The sequence below is a fragment of the Lampetra planeri genome, chromosome 2, assembly GCF_965212315.1.
Source record: "Lampetra planeri chromosome 2, kcLamPlan1.2.h2, whole genome shotgun sequence".
Classification (NCBI taxonomy): domain Eukaryota; kingdom Metazoa; phylum Chordata; class Hyperoartia; order Petromyzontiformes; family Petromyzontidae; genus Lampetra; species Lampetra planeri.
Genome location: NC_136108.1, coordinates 12,761,988 through 12,783,148, shown reverse-complemented (window position 1 = coordinate 12,783,148; position 21,161 = coordinate 12,761,988). Strand labels below are relative to the sequence as shown.

General features: G+C 47.6%; 1 protein-coding gene across 1 annotated transcript in view; it reads left to right on the top strand.

The window, feature by feature from the left end:
- The first annotated feature begins 357 nt into the window (after positions 1-357).
- LOC144728360 (sodium channel protein type 2 subunit alpha-like) overlaps positions 358-21,161 on the top strand; it is an 82,153-nt gene continuing 61,349 nt past the window's right edge. Inside the window, exons 1-9 of the mRNA XM_078607744.1 lie at positions 358-662; positions 7,197-7,315; positions 8,577-8,666; positions 9,068-9,196; positions 11,233-11,324; positions 14,602-14,829; positions 16,423-16,486; positions 18,865-19,006; positions 19,978-20,190. Of these exons, the coding sequence (XP_078463870.1) occupies positions 405-662; positions 7,197-7,315; positions 8,577-8,666; positions 9,068-9,196; positions 11,233-11,324; positions 14,602-14,829; positions 16,423-16,486; positions 18,865-19,006; positions 19,978-20,190 (1,335 nt within the window). The 5' untranslated portion in view covers positions 358-404. The remainder of the gene's footprint in view (positions 663-7,196; positions 7,316-8,576; positions 8,667-9,067; positions 9,197-11,232; positions 11,325-14,601; positions 14,830-16,422; positions 16,487-18,864; positions 19,007-19,977; positions 20,191-21,161) is intronic.

Here is a 21,161-nt window from a genome sequence, read left to right as displayed (position 1 = left end):
GGCCTAATTTCACACAGGCTGTTGCAGTTGATACCACCAACCCAATGGTAAATGGTGAAAACGCTGCAACACGTGTACTTTTTTTTCCGACCCATAAAAAAGAAACGCTTTGTGCAAGCGGAATAAAACATTATCTCGAAAAACGTGACCGGCTACTATCGCCGTGGTGCCGCCGCCGCCGCCGCTAAGTTCACGCCAGCGCGACACTTGCAGGCGCGTGGAAACTCCCCGACAGTTCTGAGCCTATAGATAGGCGTCACACTCCGTGCATGACCGTAGCTGGGCCGGCGTCGCAAAGTGGACGCGGCGCTTAAAACTAAAGTGGCCGCCTCGCCGTTGCGCCGTTCTCAGAATTTCCAGGCGGAGGAAGCGAGCGCGCCTGAGAATCCGCGCAGGATGAAAAGATGGCAGCCCCAGTGCTGTTACCGCCTGGACCGCACAGTCTGCGACGCTTCACGCCCGAGTCCCTGGCCGCCATCGAGCAGCGTGCGGCCCACGAGCAGGCAAAGAAAGCCAAGGGCTTCGAGAGCGAGGACGACCAGCCCAAGCCCAGCAGCGACCTGGAGGTCGGCAAGTCGCTGCCGTTCATGTACGGCGACATGCCGTCCGAGTGCGTGGCCGAGCCGCTGGAAGACCTGGATCCCTTCTACAGCACGCAGAAGGTGAGAAGACGCCACCTTCATGCCGACCATAGCATCACGAGCACCGCGAACAGCACCATCAACGGCACCGCTAACAGCACCACGACTAACAGCACCACTAGCACCACCTATTGCACCTCTACGAACGTCACCACCACCAACAGCACCACCAATGTCACTACCACGAGCACCATCAACGACACCGCTACTAACACCACCACTAACACCAACACTTACGTCGCCACCAACAGCACCAGCTGCTCATGCTCATTATGGCATAGTGAAAAACAGGTGAGGGCGATGATGGCGTATCCTGCGACTTGGGGAAATGGGTTTGTGGCTCACGCCGCTTTGTGAAACTGCCACTGAGAGGTGGTTGGCAGCACAACGGAGTGGGTCAGTGAACAGGTCTGCCGCGTGCGGGACTCTCCCGCTACTCCCGTTCCCTCTCACGTGGAAGACGTTTCCTTTGAAGAAAATTATCCAAACATCCCAGTGCATGGCCCTCCTGTAAAGCAATTTGAGACTCGTTGAGGCTTTCCTGGTTAAGTAAATTCAACTATTCTACTTGGAGAGAGATACTCGGGCACGTAGTACAACCAACAGAGTGAATCGGGTCACCCAGGCATCACCTGATGTGCACGGTGAGAGTCGAACTGCCATTGCCCGCTTGCTTGCCCATGTCGTTGACTTTCAGAGGAAGCGTTTCTGCCGCACACCTCACCGACCCATCCCCATTCCGCACCAGTGTTCTCAACGCGTCGCTGGTAATGATGTGTGCCTCGTGGAGTGCATCGGAGGACACCGATGTGAATAAATGTCCCTGCAGAAGGGGCTATTTCAGGAAATTGTGCTGTTAGGATGGCGAGCCAATTTTGCAGAGGCTTACTCTCAGTGCTGCTCTCATAACGTTGCGCCAGTACATGCGCACAAAGACAAAGCTCCCCCCCGTGTAGCCTTCAACAGACTTTTGGAGCAAGTGCTGTTACCAAGCACCGATTGAGGCCGGCACAGCACACGAGGAGGTGGACAGGCTAGAAGCATTCGCAGCCGCCTTTGTCTCACCAGTGCTGTTGTTGACACACTGCACCGGGTAGTCATTTTAGGGTGAGGCCCAGGACCAGTTCAGATATTCGTCGCCGGTGTTGGCCGTGAGTGGGGAATTGAACTTGGGTCACCGGGTTCGTATTGCAGTACGCATTGCCCACATGCGTTCACAAACAAACATGCACGCACACCACACAAACAACAAACATTTCCACAATTAATCATATAAGCTCTAGAGGGGGTGGAGCGGTGGCTCAGTGGGTCAGCGCACTGCGTTTCGAATCTGGAAACCCGAGTTCCATTAATGCCGGCCACGGCTGACATCAGCGACGAGGGATATGTGAACCGGCCCGGTACCCTGGCCTGTTCTTCACCAAATCCGCACTAGACCAGCATGGTGAAGTCGAGCCAAACAACCCCCATGATTGAGATGACATTGGGATGCCTTCACGCAGCAGCGGATTGACAAACGGCTGTAACATTAATCGTAGAGGTAAGTGCTGCGAGCGAATTCCTTTCAAGGCCCTTGTGACGCACGAGAGTGAGTTGGAGCCAGCATCACGTCTGATCGCTGTTGTCTCTACAGCGCCGATGTTCCCACACAATGTCCGGTATTGATTTAAGGTTGAGTCCATCCTACAGCAGACACAGGCCAGGTTTAGACAGCGACTGGCACTTGTTCATAGCAAGGGGCATCCCACATTGTCGTGATTTGCCAGGGGAGGGACATTCAAAGATGGATTCGTAAGTAAATCACTTTTTTATTTTAATTCTAAATTCACGATTGCTTTAGTAAGCAAATAACAGTGAAAAGGACCATATGTACCCCGAGTACAGTTAATGTGCGGCCCTGCAATGTGTCGCTTACGAACACTGCTGTTTGTAGGCCTTCCACGAGATGGAGCTTCAGAGAGCCCCTCTAGAGGGTATTTAGTCTATTTAGTTTTTTCGGTAAAGTCACGTAGGTAAAAAATTAAAATAAAATAAATGAACTCAATTCAATCACGACGTTTCAGGCGCAACACAAGCGTCCTTCTTCAGGTGGGGACAACGTAGCGAAAGCACAACCGCTTAAGTGGCTGTGCTTTCATTTATTTTATTTTAATGTTTTACCTACGTGACTTTACCGAAAGAACCAAAGAGTATGAATCCTTGCAGTCACGAAAGCTTCAAATCTAGAGGGTATTTAGTCTATTTTTACAAACTGGCCTGACTTCTCGGAAGAGGTGGGATGAGCCATACTTGATCCCACCACACACGACCGGCAGTTCCACTAACTGTGGTGTACCTATTTACATCGCTTGGTGGACGGTGGTGGAGTGGGGGGGGATTGCAATCGTCGTTTCGACTGCCGCGCTGTGAGATTGCAAGTCTAGCGGTCGCGAACCGTCATGCACGCCGCCGGCAGCCTCTGTATACACAGCAACCGGGCGATTGACGCGGGCGTTCATAGCACACGGTGAGCCTCTGGGCAGGAGGGTGCCAAGATGGGAGGGTGCGGAAGGGACGTTGCTGCCCCCCTCAGTAAGCAAGACTTCACCGTCACGCGTCTGTGCACATGGTTAAGTCATGCTTACGGTGTACGCATTCTTCCCCTGGCACCCCCCCCCCCCCCCCGTAATGTGTAATATGAAGGGGGGCTTGGTGGGAACATCTTCTTGGTTCTTTCGGTAAAGTCACGTAGAAGGGAAATAATAAAATAATAAAAATAAAACATCAAATAATTCTCACGACGTTTCGGCCACACCGCAATGCACCGTCCTCAGGTGAAGAACAGGTCTGTCAGAAAGACAGCGTCTGACAGACCTGTTCTTCACCTGAGGACGGCTGCTTGCGTTGTGGCCGAAACGTCGTGAGAATTATTTTATTGTGTATTATTTTGATTATTTTATTATTTCCCTTCTACGTGACTTTACCGAAAGAACCAAGAAGATGAATCCCTGCAGTCACGAAAGCTTTAAATCGAAACACAAAGGGGTGGTGATGTGACCAGCATCACGCCTGGCCACCTTTGTCTCCCCAGTGCTGATGCTTACAACACGAGGTTCTCATTTAAGGTACAAAGCCAGTTCTGAAATTCGTCACTGATGTTAGCCTTAGCTGGGAATTGAACCCAGGCCACATCGACAAAGACAAAGACCCTCCGTGTAGCCTTCAACAGACTGTTGGGGCAAGTGCTGTTAGCAAGCACCTATGAAGGCCGGCACGTCACAGAAGGGGGTGGGTCCCCAGCACCACACCCGGGATGCCGTCTCCCCAGGTACTTATTTGAGGTTGAGTCGACCTCGGGGATGCCCGTGACAGGTTCGAACATTTGCCGCTGTTATCGGTTGTGAGCGGTAATTGAACTCGGGTCAGCGGGTTCGTAGCGCAGTGCGCTATCCAATGCGCTGCCACTCCACCTACACACACATGAACACACTCATTCATACACGTGCATACACGAGCTGAAATGCACAAGACATGACTAATGGCACTGCTGGCTGGGGAAATTTGGAGTGGGTGGTGAGCCACTGCAAGGAGGCCCTTGAGAGCGTGTGATGGCAGCATGTGGGATGAATAGAGGCTGGATGCGACCTGACTTATGACTCTCCGGTAAATAAAATTATCCAATCGAATACAAGAAGCAGTGGCAGCGTCTGGCACTGCGACAGCTTGCAGCTTGGGGTTTTGCTGACGACGCAGACACTCGGACCTGTAGCGAGACCCTGCGATCGCCTCCCTGTGTGCGTGCACCTCTCCCAACACACCCCTCGCAGTCTGATGGCCGCGGCGCAAATCAAGATCCAAAAGTCACGCCTCCCTTTGGAGTCCCTATCAGCGACACTTATATCTAAAGGTGCCGAGTGGGCACCCACCAATGGAAGTGGCTTTCATGCCTAATTTAGGTATACTGCGCCAGTTGTTTGTCATCATTATGGCCTCGACGGCAAAGGGTCTTCATTAGCACGTCTCATTTCGGACCGCCAGTGTTGGATCACGCTTCTTGCTGTCAGGCGAGTGTAGTGGACATGCTCTCGGCCCTCGATGCTGACATGTTTCATATTTGACCGAGTGACAAGAGAGTGATTGCCGTGGAGACCGCCTCCCTGCCGTCATTCTGTGTCATGCCACACGCGACCGAAAGATGTCCTTTCCCCGCCACCTCCATAAACCCATTTAATCAGAGAGTGACATCACAGAAAGTCACATTACATCGCTCTGTTCTCACTCGACGCTCTTCTTGGTTCGCCAAGATGTTTTGCGAAATGACCAGTGTTGAATTACCCAGTTGAAAATAGATGCACACTGAGATGTACACTCTGTGCAAATAACTTTGCTTTGTTCAGTGTCGCTCCCTAAAAATCACTGCACGTGAACCAGGCTTTGGAGGCTACTAGTTTTTTAGGGGATATTTCTAGTTGTTCTTCATAGTGGTTCGTCAACGGTGGCTTGTGCGTTCAATGTGAGGGCATTTCGCTGGTGGAGCTCGCCAAGTGCCAACGTTTCCGATATCATCGGTCGATCGAGTCATGAGACTCGTGACGTTCTGGCAGCTTCCATTCTCGTTGGCATCGAGCAGGGCCACACTCACCGACGAGCTTTCCACCCGGTCAAATACCTCGCTGACGGGGTGGTTATGGAAGGGTGCTGCGGCTGGTCACGTCTAATCTCCCTGAAAAGCTGCACGTGTGAAGGATGTTTTGTCACAAAACTGTAATGGCCTTTATTGCATAACGCGAGGCAGTACTCTTTGTTCAGTGATCACCAGCCCATCCTGGTGGTGACCTGTACAATGTGTACAACAAACGCAAAGGCACGTCGATCAATTCCTGAGTGGAAGGTTGAGCAGTAATGTGGACCCAAGTGAATTTCTTTCATGGCAATTTGGCGGCACAGCCCTGAGTGCTGGACGATGCTGTAGGAAACAAAATCAGGGGACACGTACTCCAGCTTAAACTGCAAGGTTACGAGAAAGTCACCCTGAATGCATACGATCTCATCGCAACTTGGAGGCTTAGTTGGGTTGAACATGGATCGTGCTTGAATGGGTGAACAGCAAGGCTTGCCAGGTGTTAGAGGCATGAGGATGCAAAGTGGCCAGGGAGTATGGGAGGGTTGGTTTTCAGCACTTTCTCCGGTTTCCTCTCACACCCATTGAATGGAATTGACCAGATGTCCCAATATAGGACCATCCTAAAAAAACACGATTTTTTGACAAAGACTATGGAACAAAACCTTCATGTTCAAAAAGGCAGAAACCTTTTAATCGTTGTATATTACACGCTATTACATGTGACTCAGAATATGATCATTGACAAAGAAAAAGATGAAAAGCTTCCACTTGAAATAACACTTTGAGACAAGAAGCGGAACACGCAGCGTAGAGAACATATGAAAGTTATGGACATCCTTTTCACTGCTAAGAAACATTAGTGCGCTTGGACATGACACATCGTGGCTAGGAGGGGAGGATGGCTGATGGATGAGACCCGTGACGGAATGGTAGCCAAAGGACGACCGCCATGGGGAGAGGGCGATAAGATCAGCTCATGCACTAGATCAGCAGTCGGGAACCTATGGCTCGCGAGCCATATATGGCTCTTCCAGTGACGGCATATGGCTCCCAGACAATTTTGAGTTGAAAAAATAAAAATAAATCAGTTTGGAACTGATTTTAAAATACTTGTGATATTGCTTAATAATACTGTGTCATTTTAAAGTAAACAGAAATTAGTTTTGAAGATAAATTTCACGGGTCACGCCTGCATGAAGCTCAACCTCACCACGTATGAACCAGACTACAAGGCCATCAGCAAAACCATGCAGCACCAGAAGTCGCATTAAAAGTAAGACATATTTAATTTATTATACGTTACAAATACTATATGGCTCTCAATGAAATATATTTAGAAATATTTGGCTTTTATGGCTCTCCCAGTCAAAAAGGTTCCCGACCCCTGCACTAGATGGAGCGGCCATTGTGGCATCACGTGACCGTGTGCAGTGGCAATGGCGTGAGGGCGTCTTTATCCAACAATGGGTTGACTATGGCAAGATGATGCGGATGATCTGTTTATATATCTATTTGTGACAGGCAGACGGAAAGTGATGGCATTTACAAAACTGATGCACTCTGGTAAAGTGCACAACCAGGCAGCCTCTGCCTGGTTTTTAAAACCCTCTGCGGTACAAATATTTCACTCTGGCTCTTTTTATTTGCAGTCTTTCTCGGAATCAGAAAACCTAAAATCTCACACCTTATTTTAACTTGGCTTGGGCACTCTTCAAAGAAAATATTGTGCCCAAAGTTTTAACTTTGTTTTCTTACACGCAACTTTTGATGTTTAATTGGCACAGTTGGGTAATGCTTGTGTCAAGTCAGCTTAACTGATCATTTGCCCATTGATGTGTAATTACTGCCAATGCTGTTTAAATGTGGTTTAAGATACTGCAGTACTGCAGAAATGGCAATCTTTTGGTCAAATACATGTCTTGATAATGCTCGTGTGTTTGTTTCCTTTTCAGACATTTATAGTCCTGAATTCAGGGAAGGCCATCTTCCGATTCAGCGCCACACCTGCATTGTATATTTTAACTCCATTCAACCCCGTCAGAAGATACGCTATCAAGATTTTAACACATTCATATCCTTTTCTTGCGGAAAAATTGTACGTCCTAAGAATGAGAGGGGTGCACTTACAGTTCATGTAGTGTGTACAGAGAGGCGCTGTTTTGAGTCCTGCTATTAGTTCAAGGCAGGGGTGGGGAATATTGTTTCTTACCAAGGGCCATTTTGGATATTTATAACATCATTCGCAAAATTATCAACTTAAAGATTTGCCTGTTATATTTGGTCAAACATTTAATTAACTCGCCCCTAATGTGATGGCTGGAACTGCTTCTCTTTGGCAAGGCGTGTGATGTTGGCTGGTATTGATGATGTTGCTACTCGCAACTGCTTTTCCAGGTTTGCTCCTAGATTTATTGAATTTCGAGTCCCACCTGCGGTTGCCTTGGCAAGGTCAGATTAAATGATTTTGCGGGCCTTATACGGCCCGCGGGCCGGACGTTCCCCACCCCTCAAGTAGGCAAGATAGGTCTTCTGTCACGGACTTCACTATAGCTAATATTCATAAATTATGAAATACATTAAATTCAAGTCCAGTTAATACGTCGTTTCACATATTTGCAAAGTGAGAATTGGGTATGTATGTATGAATGCCAATGGGTGATGTAATTATGAAAATATATTCAACCTCAAGGCAAAAGTTTTGAGGACGTGAACTAATTAGACACTTAAAAAACACATTTAAAATGATGATCATGATCGTGTTTATATTTAAAAACAAGTGAGAACCCACTGAGGCCATCTATTTCAAGGGAGACTCGGGAGAAAAAGTAGTGCTTCTCACATCTTGAGGAGCTGAGGCTCATTGTTTGAGAATGCGGTCAGCTGCTCATTCAGCCTCGGAGTTGTAAAAAAATGCCACGGTGCACTTTGTAGTTGTGACCTCATGAGAAAATCAAGACATTGAGAGAACATTTTATTGTTTCTAAATTTTATCTGGACATTCTGAGGAAGCGATGCTCGATGCCGGTCCGGCAAGAGTATTCATAATCTGCAATTCCTCTAACGCCATCAATAATGAACACGGAATGAGTTAAGTCTGTGCACCTGGCTGATGTATTGCAGACGGTAACGACAGCAGTGCGACTCATTAATGTAGCCCGGGCCTTGATTTATTCTAGAACTCTCCGCTGAGGTCAGATTTGGTTATGAATTTTGCTAAAGATCACCATTAAACAGGAATTAAGCTGCATCATTTTTCCTCACCACTGGTAATTTGCTGGGTGACGGCTGGCATTTGGACAGAAGGCACGGGTTTTTCTTTAACGGCAACGCACGCTTTTCAGTATATTCATAATGTTCACCATTCTAACCAACTGTGTCTTCATGACCATGAGCGAGCCGCCCACTTGGACCAAGAATGTGGAGTAAGTGATTGGATTCTACTCGGTCTGTAACCTGCTCCCTGCACAAGCAAGCAAGCTGAGCCTTGTGGATAATTGTCATTTGTTTGGTTAAGCCTGTATAAAACGTGGCACATTATTGCAATGAATAAGGGATTTATTTCAACATTCACCTGGCAGTTTAATGTTTAACATATTGGCCAAAACCACCACTCAAGAATGAATTCATAACAAATAAACTTTTTATTTTTAGACACTGTATAAAATCAATTAATTTTAGTATTATTTTAAGAAGAAAAAGTTTATTGTTCGTTTAAAAATGTGACACAACATCGAGTTTTATGTTGCGCAAATTCATTTTCACTTCGCCGTGGATTACGAGTGAGTGTGCACATGCTGTTTTAACCGGTGGTGCGATGTTCCAGATACACGTTCACAGGAATCTATACCTTCGAATCCATGGTGAAAATCCTGGCTCGTGGGTTTTGCCTTCACCCTTTTACATTCCTGCGTGACCCTTGGAACTGGCTCGACTTCTGCGTCATCGTCATGGCGTAAGTTGGTATCGCGTCGCTCGTCGTTGGACACTGAGCGCGTCCCCCTCCCAGGCCAAAGGGGAATACCACGTGACTCAGCTGCGACCACTTGCTCCTCTCGCCCAAATGCGCAGTTTTGAGCGAGTGCTAAAAATTCCACATTCACATGGCATGAAGCAGTCTACCGACCTCCCAAGGTGGCCTGGAAACGGAAATACAGCGAGGGATTGAATCAATCCGTATGGATATTTGGTTGTTATCCATTCATATCTGTGAGCTTTCTCCAGGTATTCCGGTTTCCTCCCACATACAGCCAAACGATCCTGAATGGAATTGGCCTAATATCCCACTGCAGTATCCTGATATTTTGTCTTGAGACTCAGTGAGGCTATTATTGAATATTAAAGAAAACAATATGTTACTTCCTAAGAGGTAAGAGACCGCAGAGGGATGATTAAATGGCTTGACTATGAGTTGAACCCGTAACCTGAGATAGGTGCCCTACAACGGTGCCAGCCAGTGAGGTATTTACTGCAGTTTAGCCCAGGGAGCCTACCTTTGCTGTGTTATGTACGGACGGGGAGAGTAAGGTGGCGATATTTAATTGGTTGGCATTAATTATATTGAGGCGTTTACTTTTCCACTGACACCTTTTTTTTTTCATAACCTTGGCAAAATTGATACAGTGGGTGTGTGCGCGTAAGATGATTGGTAAATGTGAAAGCTGTTAACTGCTCCAATGCTTAGGTGTTATTATCAGCGTAACTGATGAGAAATATGCTGACATGAAGTTCTGTACATTGATCAAACCTTGATTGTGAAAGAATATGTTTGATCTGTCTCCCAAACTCATGGCACAGGTGCACCAATTAACCAATTATTTTGCATTGCAACTTTATTGAAGTGAAATGAACAACTGTGGCTACCGCCTTAATAGATTACTTTGTATTTTGGTGGACCGTGAAACTAACTGTGCCGCCATCTATCTTGGTGGCGTAGTGCGATGTGAAATGGCGGCTCATGCTGTCGTCTAGTTTGGGTGCTCTGCAAACAGGAATCCCGTAATCGCACCCCCACCGTGTGACCGCGTATGTTTGGTCCAACGCTCCCCAGAAGCAAATTCTGCTTGTGATTAAATATTGATATGCCAAAATATATTAGAAATCGTTCATGTGAAATGTTAAGTTGCTTGTGGTACCGCCAATGGACATATGAATTACGAGAACAATTGAATCTGATTTCACATTCTGCGTTAATTATGAAATGGTGAGTAAATATTGTTGATGGTCAAATAAATAGCTCACTTGTGAACTATCCAAGAAAAATGTCGCAACAAATAAACAAAAGTCTTCAGTCGCAACAAACAAGTGGAATTCGTGAGCCAGACCAGTCTGCTGTTGTAGAAATGTCTACATCAGTGAGGGTAACATTTTTGTACAGGAATCATCGCAAATGACGGCAATGTCTATTCATTGGAAGCATTGCCTGTGGGCCGCTGTGTTAATAATGGTTGTGTGGTACTCCTCATGGCATTCCACAAGCCCCGTCTAAAGCGTAATGCACAAACAGCAGCATAAGTGCCAAGCAGAATAACTAACGTCCGTGGGGCACAAGTATCAGGCAACAAGATGTGATACCACTGCATACGTTTGATCCGTTGTGCCGTGTGGCTCTCCAATGTTTTCGGGTCGTGCCGTGTGTTGTTTATCGGCACGATGTCTGCAGCTTCGGCTGTGACTGAAACATCTCTAATTCCCTTAATTCATTGCCATAATTTCTTGAAAACTCATTTCTTTAGAACTGCTTTTTTGTGTTTAGTTTGTTGTCTTTCCCCCGCACCTTCGATTAGCACGGTTCGCTACGTATGGTGCGAAAGGAGTTCAACATACATGGGATGCACTTAAGTTTTCTTCTGTCCACCTTCCCATAACATGCCTCTCTCCTGCCACGTTGCAGGTTTCGAGCTACCGTGGCGTATGGGACTCTTTGTAAATTCGTATCGCAATGTTCTGCTGACACCGCGTGCGTGGTTGTTCGCTTTCCGACCGGTGCAGATACGTCACGGAATTTGTCGACTTGGGCAATGTCTCGGCCTTGAGAACGTTCAGGGTTCTCCGAGCCCTCAAAACCATCTCCGTTATTCCAGGTGAGCGTCGGGTTAAATGCCCACGGCTGCTCAGACTGAAAGGAAATGTGACCAAGAAGAGTTATCTTGAGAAAAGGCCCAGACGTTGTTGCTGCTGCGCTGGAGCTATTGTCGCCGTTGTTGTTGTTGTCCTCGTCGTCCTCGTCTTGTTACTAAAGCTGACATTATTTGTTTACACCCTGCGTCAGGCGACCGGATGGGAAGTGTGTCAGGGCAAATAATGGACAGGTTTAGTACTTTTTATTCAGCCTTGGAGTTTAACGTATGTATACTGTGCATGGGACATTGACAGTGCGCGTGTGGAGAGAGAATGCTCAGGAGCCTTGCAGAAACTAAGGGGCATCGGAAATCGCTGGTACTGACTGCCAAAAAAAGCGAGGTAGTGGCGTGTGATGCTCCCTGGCGTCAAGCCAAGCAGCACGGGACTGGTGTGAGCACGTGCAAGATGATAACCTGTTGCGAACATAACCGCACAAACAATGATTCGCACCCAAGAAGAGGAGGCTTCAAAAGAAGTAGCTCTTCGATGAGTTGTCAGGTCGTACTGCGGTGTTCTTCGCCGGCGGTTGTTATTGGACGTCGCGCAGAATTGCACACGGAACAACCTGGAAACCTAACCGGTAAAATTAAAGTAAACGTAACTAATGAGTGAGCGAACAACTATATTACGTGCACACGAGCGTACGATTCAATTTACACGAGTTATTCCAATCTATATAGATACCCATGTCACCACTACCATGGTTACTGCGACACAAAATACGTGCGCATGCAGTGGTCAAAATGAGCACGTAACTTTCCGCGGTACGAACATAGGATGAACGCGTCGGTCACGTGATCAGTGCGTATCACACGCCACTACGTGGGTAACAACTGAATTTGGAACAACAGAGATCTCCACTTACAAAACGGGCCATTTCGAGCTCAACCACAATGCTAACATTTGAGGGGGGGAGGGGGAGAGAAACCCCACTTTGATTGAATTGGAAGGCACCGGCCCTCATTTGGTTCATTTATCAAATTAGGCACTGTTTTTTTTTATTTCTGTAACGGTTCTGCCTGAAACGGAGGGGCCCATTCTCAGGCATGACAGAGCATGCAGGCGTTCATAGGCTGCTTCCATTTTTTTTTTATGAACTTCATGCGGCACACGGAGCTCTTGGGAATGGGCGATGGCGGTGGAGTGGTGGTGGTGGTGGTGGAGGCTTGGTGGTCTCCCCCCCCCCCACCCCCTCCCCATGGCCGGGATGAATGTTTCCCACACACCATCCCCATTCGCAAGCAAACTGAACTCACACGAGTACGCTGCGCAGCTGATGCCAAACGCAACCCTCCTTAAACCTTAACCCCCCACCCACCCGCTGCCACTTGCCCGTTTCTTTTTTTTGTTTCATCGGCCGTGATTACATATTTGCAAAAGGTGTCGCTTTTGTGGGTGGGCACGGTGAAACCGAGTGGCTGAGGGGCAATGCGATCGATGATTCGTGTCTTTGCCGGGTCTGCAGAAATTATGTTTTGAAAAAGGGGAATGCCCCCAATTATCGTGCTGTGTTGGTGTCGGCGGCTAACACGGAGAACTGGGCGCGTGTCAGGTGGGGCAGTTCGTATCACCCTGGCAAGTAACCAATGGTCGTCGAGTGATGACTTATTGACCTTGATCAACTTAGGAGGTCTTTTGACCGGTCAGAAATGAGTGCCTAAATCACATGAGCATTCTAAACCAGTCAATCATTGCACTTCCACACACAGCGCGCCTGCAATTCACTTTGTTATTCAAATAAGTGTTGAGTATTTGACGAGGTTTTTTTAAGGACAGGATAACGATGTTGTCATTTAAGGTGCAGTAAATAAGTTTTCAAGTGAATAAAGCTACGTATGATCAATTCTATCCAATCATTTATCATGAGGACACTGCTTTTAAAACGACACTTAAGTCACAGCACATGTCAGTAGAGGCCGTTAAAGAGAAGCAATTACATTTTGGAACATGGTAAGTTACTTGAATACATTTTTATGCAAAAAAGCTGAATATATTTATTTTATCGTTCGCTTTAAAAAACCCAGCCGCAGCTCATGCCTAACACACGCACACGATGATATTTCCCATGGTTTCGATTGGTTTAGAAATCTTTAATGATTTTGGCACACGCACTTGATTGATCCGTAGCTCCCCTTACCCCAGTCACCATTGTTTATTCTCAAGCAGAGCCGACAATAGCCGATCTAAACCTCGGACTGTGATCCCAAATGTGGTCTGACACCTTGCGAATACTGTATGTGATGAGCCTCGTTTTTTACCCATGCGACGGCAGGATTTTATTTGTTTATCGTAAATCACCGAGCACTTCTGTTTGTTCGAGCCGCCTCGCGCCACGCGCAGTTCAGTGCCTGCGCCGGGTGGCAACGCGGGCACCCGGCGAAGCATCTCCACTCAGTCACTAAGCCTCTTAAGCCTCGTATAGCGCGTATGCTTATACAGGTGTGTACAATGTACGTTCAAACTTGTACGGAGCCGCATGACATCATGGCTGAGAAGAACGTTAAACTGCAGCGCAGAGAGCTTGACGAATCCCTGCAAATGCAACGCTGTATCTGCCTTTGGTAGACGCGGTGGGTAATACGCTGCAAGTTTGACGCGTTAAGGTTCGGAGCTTTGTCTGCATCATGCCATTGTGCTCACGCGAATGGGAAAATGGCCGCCGCGTTCAGACGCAACGGCGCCGAGCGCGACGCCGGTTACAAAGTAAAACCGTCAGTTTGGCGGTCCGGCGAAGCAAATGCTGCCATTCACTGGTGCGCAACTGTGCGGTGCGCGTCTTGCGCTCTCCGCCGGCCCGTTATCATGAAGCGGGTCACCAACGCGAGGCATGCTGTGTGCAGCCCTCCACGGGGTTAATCGTACACCCCCTGAACAACGAAAGTTTTCAGCAGCAGATTTCACCAATTGGGATGTGGGAGCTGTGGACTGCACACTTGCGATCACGCGGCTCCGTCTCCGCCACGTAGCTGAACCTGGGGGAAACGCACCGCGATATACGATTCGATCGCAAAAGCACCAACGCCCATCTCCCATTTTCACTGCGATGCAAGCAGCCATGACCACCGCCGGCAACGCCCGGTCATGGAAGCCGAGCGGGGGCTGTGCAGAGGCAATGAGGGTACACGCCAGCCATGGCACTCCTAATGTATCCCCTACGTCCCAACTCTCCCATTTCCTCGACGGCTCCCATCATCTCCCCACTCTCCCACATCACCCCCCCCCCCCCACCATCCTCAGGTCTAAAGACGATCGTAGGTGCCCTCATCCAGGCGGTGAAGCAGCTGTCGGACGTGATGATCCTCACCGTGTTCTGCCTGAGCGTGTTCGCGCTCATCGGCCTGCAGCTCTTCATGGGGAACCTGCGGCACAAGTGCATCCTCTTGCCGATTGCCAACCAGACCAACGTCACGGAGTTCAACGAGACCGTCGAGCCCTTCAACTGGGAGAACTACGTCAACAACGAAGGCAAGGCCCTTGTCGGAGCGATGGGCTCTTGGTTCCGCGATCCCACATCGTCGATGCGGCCGTTGCAACACAGACCGTTGATATCGCTAAGTGCCAGGGGGCCAGGAAGGATAGCGGATGCTGCCCCCCCCCCCCCCCCCACTATCGTCCATCACCCCTGCAGGGGCGCCGCGACTGTGGGCGTTGTGGGTGTCTAGTCGTGTTCAACAAAATTCTCAACAAAAAATTCACCATGTAACACGATTTTTGTTCCTGGGTAGTAAGTGTTATTTTCTGCCTCAAAAGTATAGAAAATGGTTATTATTCCCCACAAACTTTGCTTTTGTGACCAGGACTTTACGTGAAGGAATGACACAAATGCACACCACGTTTTCTCTCCTGGTCACAAAAGCAAAGTTTATGGGGAATAATAGCCATTTTATGTACTTTTGAGGCATAAGTAATTGGAAAATAACAGTACCCAGGAACATTTTTTTTGTTACACAGTGAAATCATTGCATATTTGAATCCGCATGTTTGTAATTTTAGCGAGGTGACATGATTGCTGATCATGCCAATACACAGTAACGCGTGAACAGTAGGCCCATTACCGAGTCATGTAGCCAGCAGTTGAGTAGATTTAATGTAATTCAAGCGTACAACTTCTCTTGTTTGGGAAGAAGTGGAGAGAAAACGTATGTGGATCCTATCTGTAATCTAACCATTAACCACCAGGAACCATTAGCTGCTCGTACAACCAGAACCATAAACATGTGACTGCCCCTCTGTTCCCCAGCTCTATCGTGCATTGCTCACTGAGAATCTGGGTATTCCACGTGGTGGTGTTGGCCACCCACCCCCTCGTGTGCCGTGCCGGCCTTCATAGGTGCTTGCCTAACACCACTTGCCCCAACAGTCTGTTAAAGTCTACATGGGGGATCTTTGTATATGTCTCTACTGTACCCAGAGAGAGAGAGAGGCTGGGTCTCACTCTGACTTAGCACAGAGAAGCTTCCGTGGCTGTATCTTCACATGAAATCCTCTGGGCAAGGACGCTGCCTGGAGCCTCAGTCACGGGCGCACGCATGTCGCTTGAAAAGCACTCCCTCCCCCTCGTCTTGGCACGAAATTCTGATATCCACTCAATTGTTGTGTATTGTGCTAATCGGTGCTGCAGTACTTTTGGCAGGTGCTCTTAAATCATGCATTGTGTCATTCATGTTTGACTCACAAGCCAGAGACAATGGTCGACTGAGTGCAATGACGTTGGTGCAGTGCTGTTACATAATATTCATAATAAAATATTGCCAGATATTTACCCTTGGCAAGCTACACGTTTGCAGGAAGGTCCCTGCATTGGGATGTTTGGCCACCCCCACCTATGGCAGTATGTGGGCCAGTATTCATTTACGTATATCATTTCCAATGAATTTGCCCCTTGAATCCGTAACATTTGTTTTCTCGGACACAGGATACGGGATTAAGCTGTGACGTGGATCTAAGCTATGTGACACCACAGGATAAATATTTGAATGTGAAGGGCAGGCGGAGACATTCGTGGGCGTGGATGAGCTTAATCGTGCCGACTTGTTCCCGTTAAACTGTTCCTTGCAGATAATCAGTACAAACTGGAAGGGCATAAGGATGCTCTCCTGTGTGGAAATGGATCCGATGCTGGGTGAGTATAAACGCTATCCTTCAACGATCGATGATAATCTAATTATTTACTCTGGCCTCAAGTGAACCCTCTCATAACTGAAATCCCAACTTTGCGCAGCCGCGCAGTGGCGAGGCATTTAACGCAATTTATCGGCACCCGGTGGCACGTTGCCCACGCCCATGCAGCAAGCTGACCCTGATGTGTCCAATCGTGCATTCGTGCACTTTTACACAAACGCAGTTACACATTTTACAACACGCACAGAAGAATATGTTTGATTGGAACGGTCGTCAGCCTTTGGGGGGGGGGGGGGGGCAGCTACTAACAATGATGGTGTAACCCGAGATATAGCAAACGCTGGCTCACGGCTGTCTTGAGGAGTCTGGTAAAACAAGGGGGGGACCTGAAATGAGAACATGATCAATATAAATGGGTTAACCATCATTAAACATGACCGGGTAGTGGTTATAGTGGGCCTACTCAGGTTATGAAGTGGACCTTCCCTTTCGTGAGCTTCAGGTCCCCTCTGAACCAGAGGATTATCACCTGCAAGTGTTCGTGCTTGGCTAGCTAGAATGGCGCCTAGTCAGGCGGATGAATCGCCACACAGATCCACAGTTATGCACGGCAAGAAATGGCATCATACTGCAATACACAGGGCTGGTACTTGATGAAGTCATAAAATGGCTTCTGTACGGCAGCCCAGAGAGGAGACGGGCGCCACTGAGTCTAGAATTTCCACTGATACGTGGGCAATGCGACACCCAGTGACTTCATTGGTTCTAATGGTGCGGATAATGTTGGTTATCAGTATCGGTCTCCATGGGTCTGGCGTCTGAAATACCACTTCTAGATAGCTTGCGATGTGAGCATCACTGGCTCCTGGTTGAAGAGTTCTGACCTCTACTGCGTGACCTGGATGTCCACTGCTGGAAAGGCAGTGAAGGAAATCGACCACATGCTTGTAGACAGCCTAAGTCATTCGACATAGACAACATCTTGATAGGGCATCTCTCAGGGTTCATTTGAAGTCCAAGGGGATTCTGATATCTGGTTCTCCCAGACTGGATCTTGAGAAGCTGCATGGTGAACTTGTTTCCAGCGAGTTTTCAGGGAGTCTAGAAATTGTTTAGGTAGCTTATTAATCTTGAAAACCTTGATCAAATGTTGGAGATGCCTATGTCTGGAACCCTACTAGCTGCTCGTGGCTGCCTGGGAGTAAAACCCAGGACAAGTAAGGGATGTGCCTTCTGGGGAGATGTTTTTTCAGACAATGGAGAAGAGTCGTTCAGCCAGGCTAGAGTGAGGAGGGGCGAGGGCCGTTGGATTCTAAAAATTGTCAGTGAGGTTGAGAGCCATCTTTGATCAATAACTCATATGCATCTTACCAATGTCTCAAACTCCTCTTTTTGAAGCCAATACCTAGGGGTACTTCAATTATGGTGGCTTTTCATATATTTCTTGTCTGATTCCAATGAGTGTAGGATCCATTCGGTGAAGTCATATTTGTGCAGCTGTGTAAGTCCACTTCTCCAGTTTCTCAGCCGGATGCCAGTGGCTCTCAGCTCTGATTGCCGACCCACCAATCAAGGGATGCGTTACCTTCAATTGAGGAAACTCGATTTGGAGGAAAGCATATTCTTGGTTCTTTCGGTAAAGTCACGTATATAGAAAATAAAATTAAAATAAAAAAATGTAAAATAACAAAAGCAAAAAACCCATGAGGTTTCGATCGCAACACAAGCGGTCTTCATCACGCGGAGGAAAGCAGTTTTAAGAGAAGCAATATTGTTGGAGTCTGTGATATTACTGGAGAAATGCTTAAAGTGGGTTGTTATGGCATGACTATGGGATTTCATGTAGAGAGGTTTCTTAATTAAGAATGAATGGCTAAGTTGGATAGTATGGACAGAAGGCAAAATGGGGGATTTGAATGCAAATCCATTTGGAGGTCTTGAATGCGTATGCATGAGGGATATATTTCAGATATCTTAAATAGACCGTTGTGCCAGGGAGCAAGACATCTTGGTGTAAGAGAGTATGTGGAGAGGTGGCCATTGCGAAGCTATAGAGTAGACTGGTGTGAGAGCACCGGAAAGATGGAGTTGGTCACGCCTGGGCACAAACGCCATCCGCAAAATTGTACGGCACTGTCGATGTAAATAGACCGTGCAAGTAAATGTCACAACATTGACTTAAAGCTTCCGTGACTGCAAGAATTCATATTTTTTGGGTCTTTCCGTAGAGCCATGTAGATAGAAAAAAAAAGATTTTATAATTTTATTATTTTTCTGTCACAACAACATTGTTGAGAACACCGTCGCAGCTGTCGAGCAAAGTTTGTCGAGGCCTCGACCCACCCGCCAATGCTCGTCATCACCCACCCCCGTGTGTAGTTCCTGCCCAGAGAAGTTCGTCTGCATCAAGGGAGGCCGCAACCCCAACTACGGCTACACGAGCTTCGACACCTTCAGCTGGGCCTTCCTGTCGCTGTTCCGCCTCATGACGCAGGACTACTGGGAGAACCTCTACCAGCTGGTAAAGGCAGTTGCCCGTTTTTTTGTTTACGTAGTTCCAATTATGGTACGGATTGAGGTGAAGATATGGCAGCTGTGGATGTATCTGTTCAGGACTGCCTTGCCGAGTGTAGAACTCGTTATCAGCAAGGCTGTCTGTTACAATGATTGCCATTTTTGTGCGTTTAAGATTCTGCATTGGAGAGGAAATGGGAGTATTTGGAGAAAACCCATGCATTTTGAGGAAATTACACGAAATTAATCGTACAGGTTGGTCAGCAGCCTACTTGCTGTACTTCCATCTGCTGGCCACATCAGAGCATTGCATATTTGGTGTGACACTGAACCTAAAAATACATACAGTCATTCCTCGTTTAACGTGGTAGGTGCGTTCCTGAAAAGTGCCACGTTAAGCAAAATAAAAAATCTCTGCTGTGAAGCTCAGCAACGTAGTTCGTCATCGACCACTCAGAAACCGCTTTATAATGGGCACATTCCGTGTTGTGCGAAAAGTGTTCCCTCATGGGAGAACCGTGTTATAGTGAAAACGCGTTGTGTGAACACGCGTTAAGCAAGGACTTATTGTACTGGATGACAGATGTACACTAACACCACCACCATGCCTGGAACATAATGATGGTGGTGATGATCAAAATAATATATTCTCTGAGGATGACTGGTGATGATGATTATAAGGATCATTATTGTGGTGGTGCTGGTGGTGGTGGTTGTGGTGGTGAGGATAATAACAACAACAGTGATGATGGTAGTGCTGACAGTGTTGTTGATGACATTGATGACGTCAATAGGGATGATGATGACGATGACATTGATCAGAGATGCTTGCCAAATGGGGTGATGCACAATTGCTACTGAGGGGTAAAACGTTGCCGTGTTTCACCGACGCTACTCAACGTGACGGTGTATCTTCAGCATTCGCCACTTCTTCCCCTTGCACAGCTGAATGTCGCCTTGCATTCTGTCCCCTCCCAGACTCTGAGGGCAGCTGGCAAGCCGTACATGATCTTCTTCATGGTGGTCATCTTCCTGGGCTCCTTTTACCTCATCAACCTCATCCTGGCCGTGGTAGCCATGGCCTACGAGGAGCAGAACCAGGCCACCATGCAGGAGGCCGACAAGAAGGACCGTGAGTTCCAGGCCATGATGGAGCAGCTCAAGAGGCAGCAGGAGGATCTGGGGAATGGGGTGAGCGATTTTACTGACGATGAGCGCCCGTGTTGGCCATCGACCTCAAGTATCCTACGGGGGATTCTGCCTGTGACCAACATCTGAGGCGATGATTGGGGTTACAGGGAGAAATGGGTGCAGTTTCAGTGCATTATTATTGCTGTGCTCCCCACCGATCCGGAGTCCAAGGAGGAAGAACTCAGAGGAGATGGTGGAGGGATACTGCCGGGGCAGATCTTGGGGGTTGCGTGTTGACTGTGCAGCAGCTGCTGGATCTGGCGGAGGGTAGAGAGTGCTGGCGAGGTTTGGCTGTGACATCAACTTGATTTTGATTGTTATCGTTGCTTTAATAACGTGCCATGGTCCATATTTCTTCTCCTTTTATTGCGGCTCTGGACTCACCCTAAATATGTAGGCATTCCCCTGTGCTCGAAATTGTCTTTCAAGACCCACATTGGCAATATAGGCAACAAGCTAAAACAAATGTTGATTCATGCTACAGAAACAAACTTTGTATTCTGCTTCAACTCCATCTGAATATAGTTAGTGCCACCATCCTGCCCATATTTAATCATTGTGACACCATCTACCGCCTAGCTTCTTAATCTTCCCGAAAATATCTCACTTCATGATACTGCTCTGCTCTCCGTTTTGCCCCTTAATTCCCCTATAGAACTTATTGCAACCTCTACACTCACTCAAATCTCTCCCCCCTGGTTATCCGGAAAGGATCATCATGGAGTTGTATGCATCCTAAAGTTCCTCTTAAACAAATTCACCAATTACCTCAAGCACTACTTCGTTTCTCGAACTCCCTAACGTAGCCTCAGAAGTGCCTCCTTATTCCTACAAAAAAATCCATTTGCTAAAACCATGTTTGGTAAACATCTTGCTGCTCCACATTTCTGGAAAACCCTTGCCACAGATGTATGGCTCCATCCCCTCCCTTCCCTCCACCTCTTTACTCCCCTATTAAACAAAAAAACAGA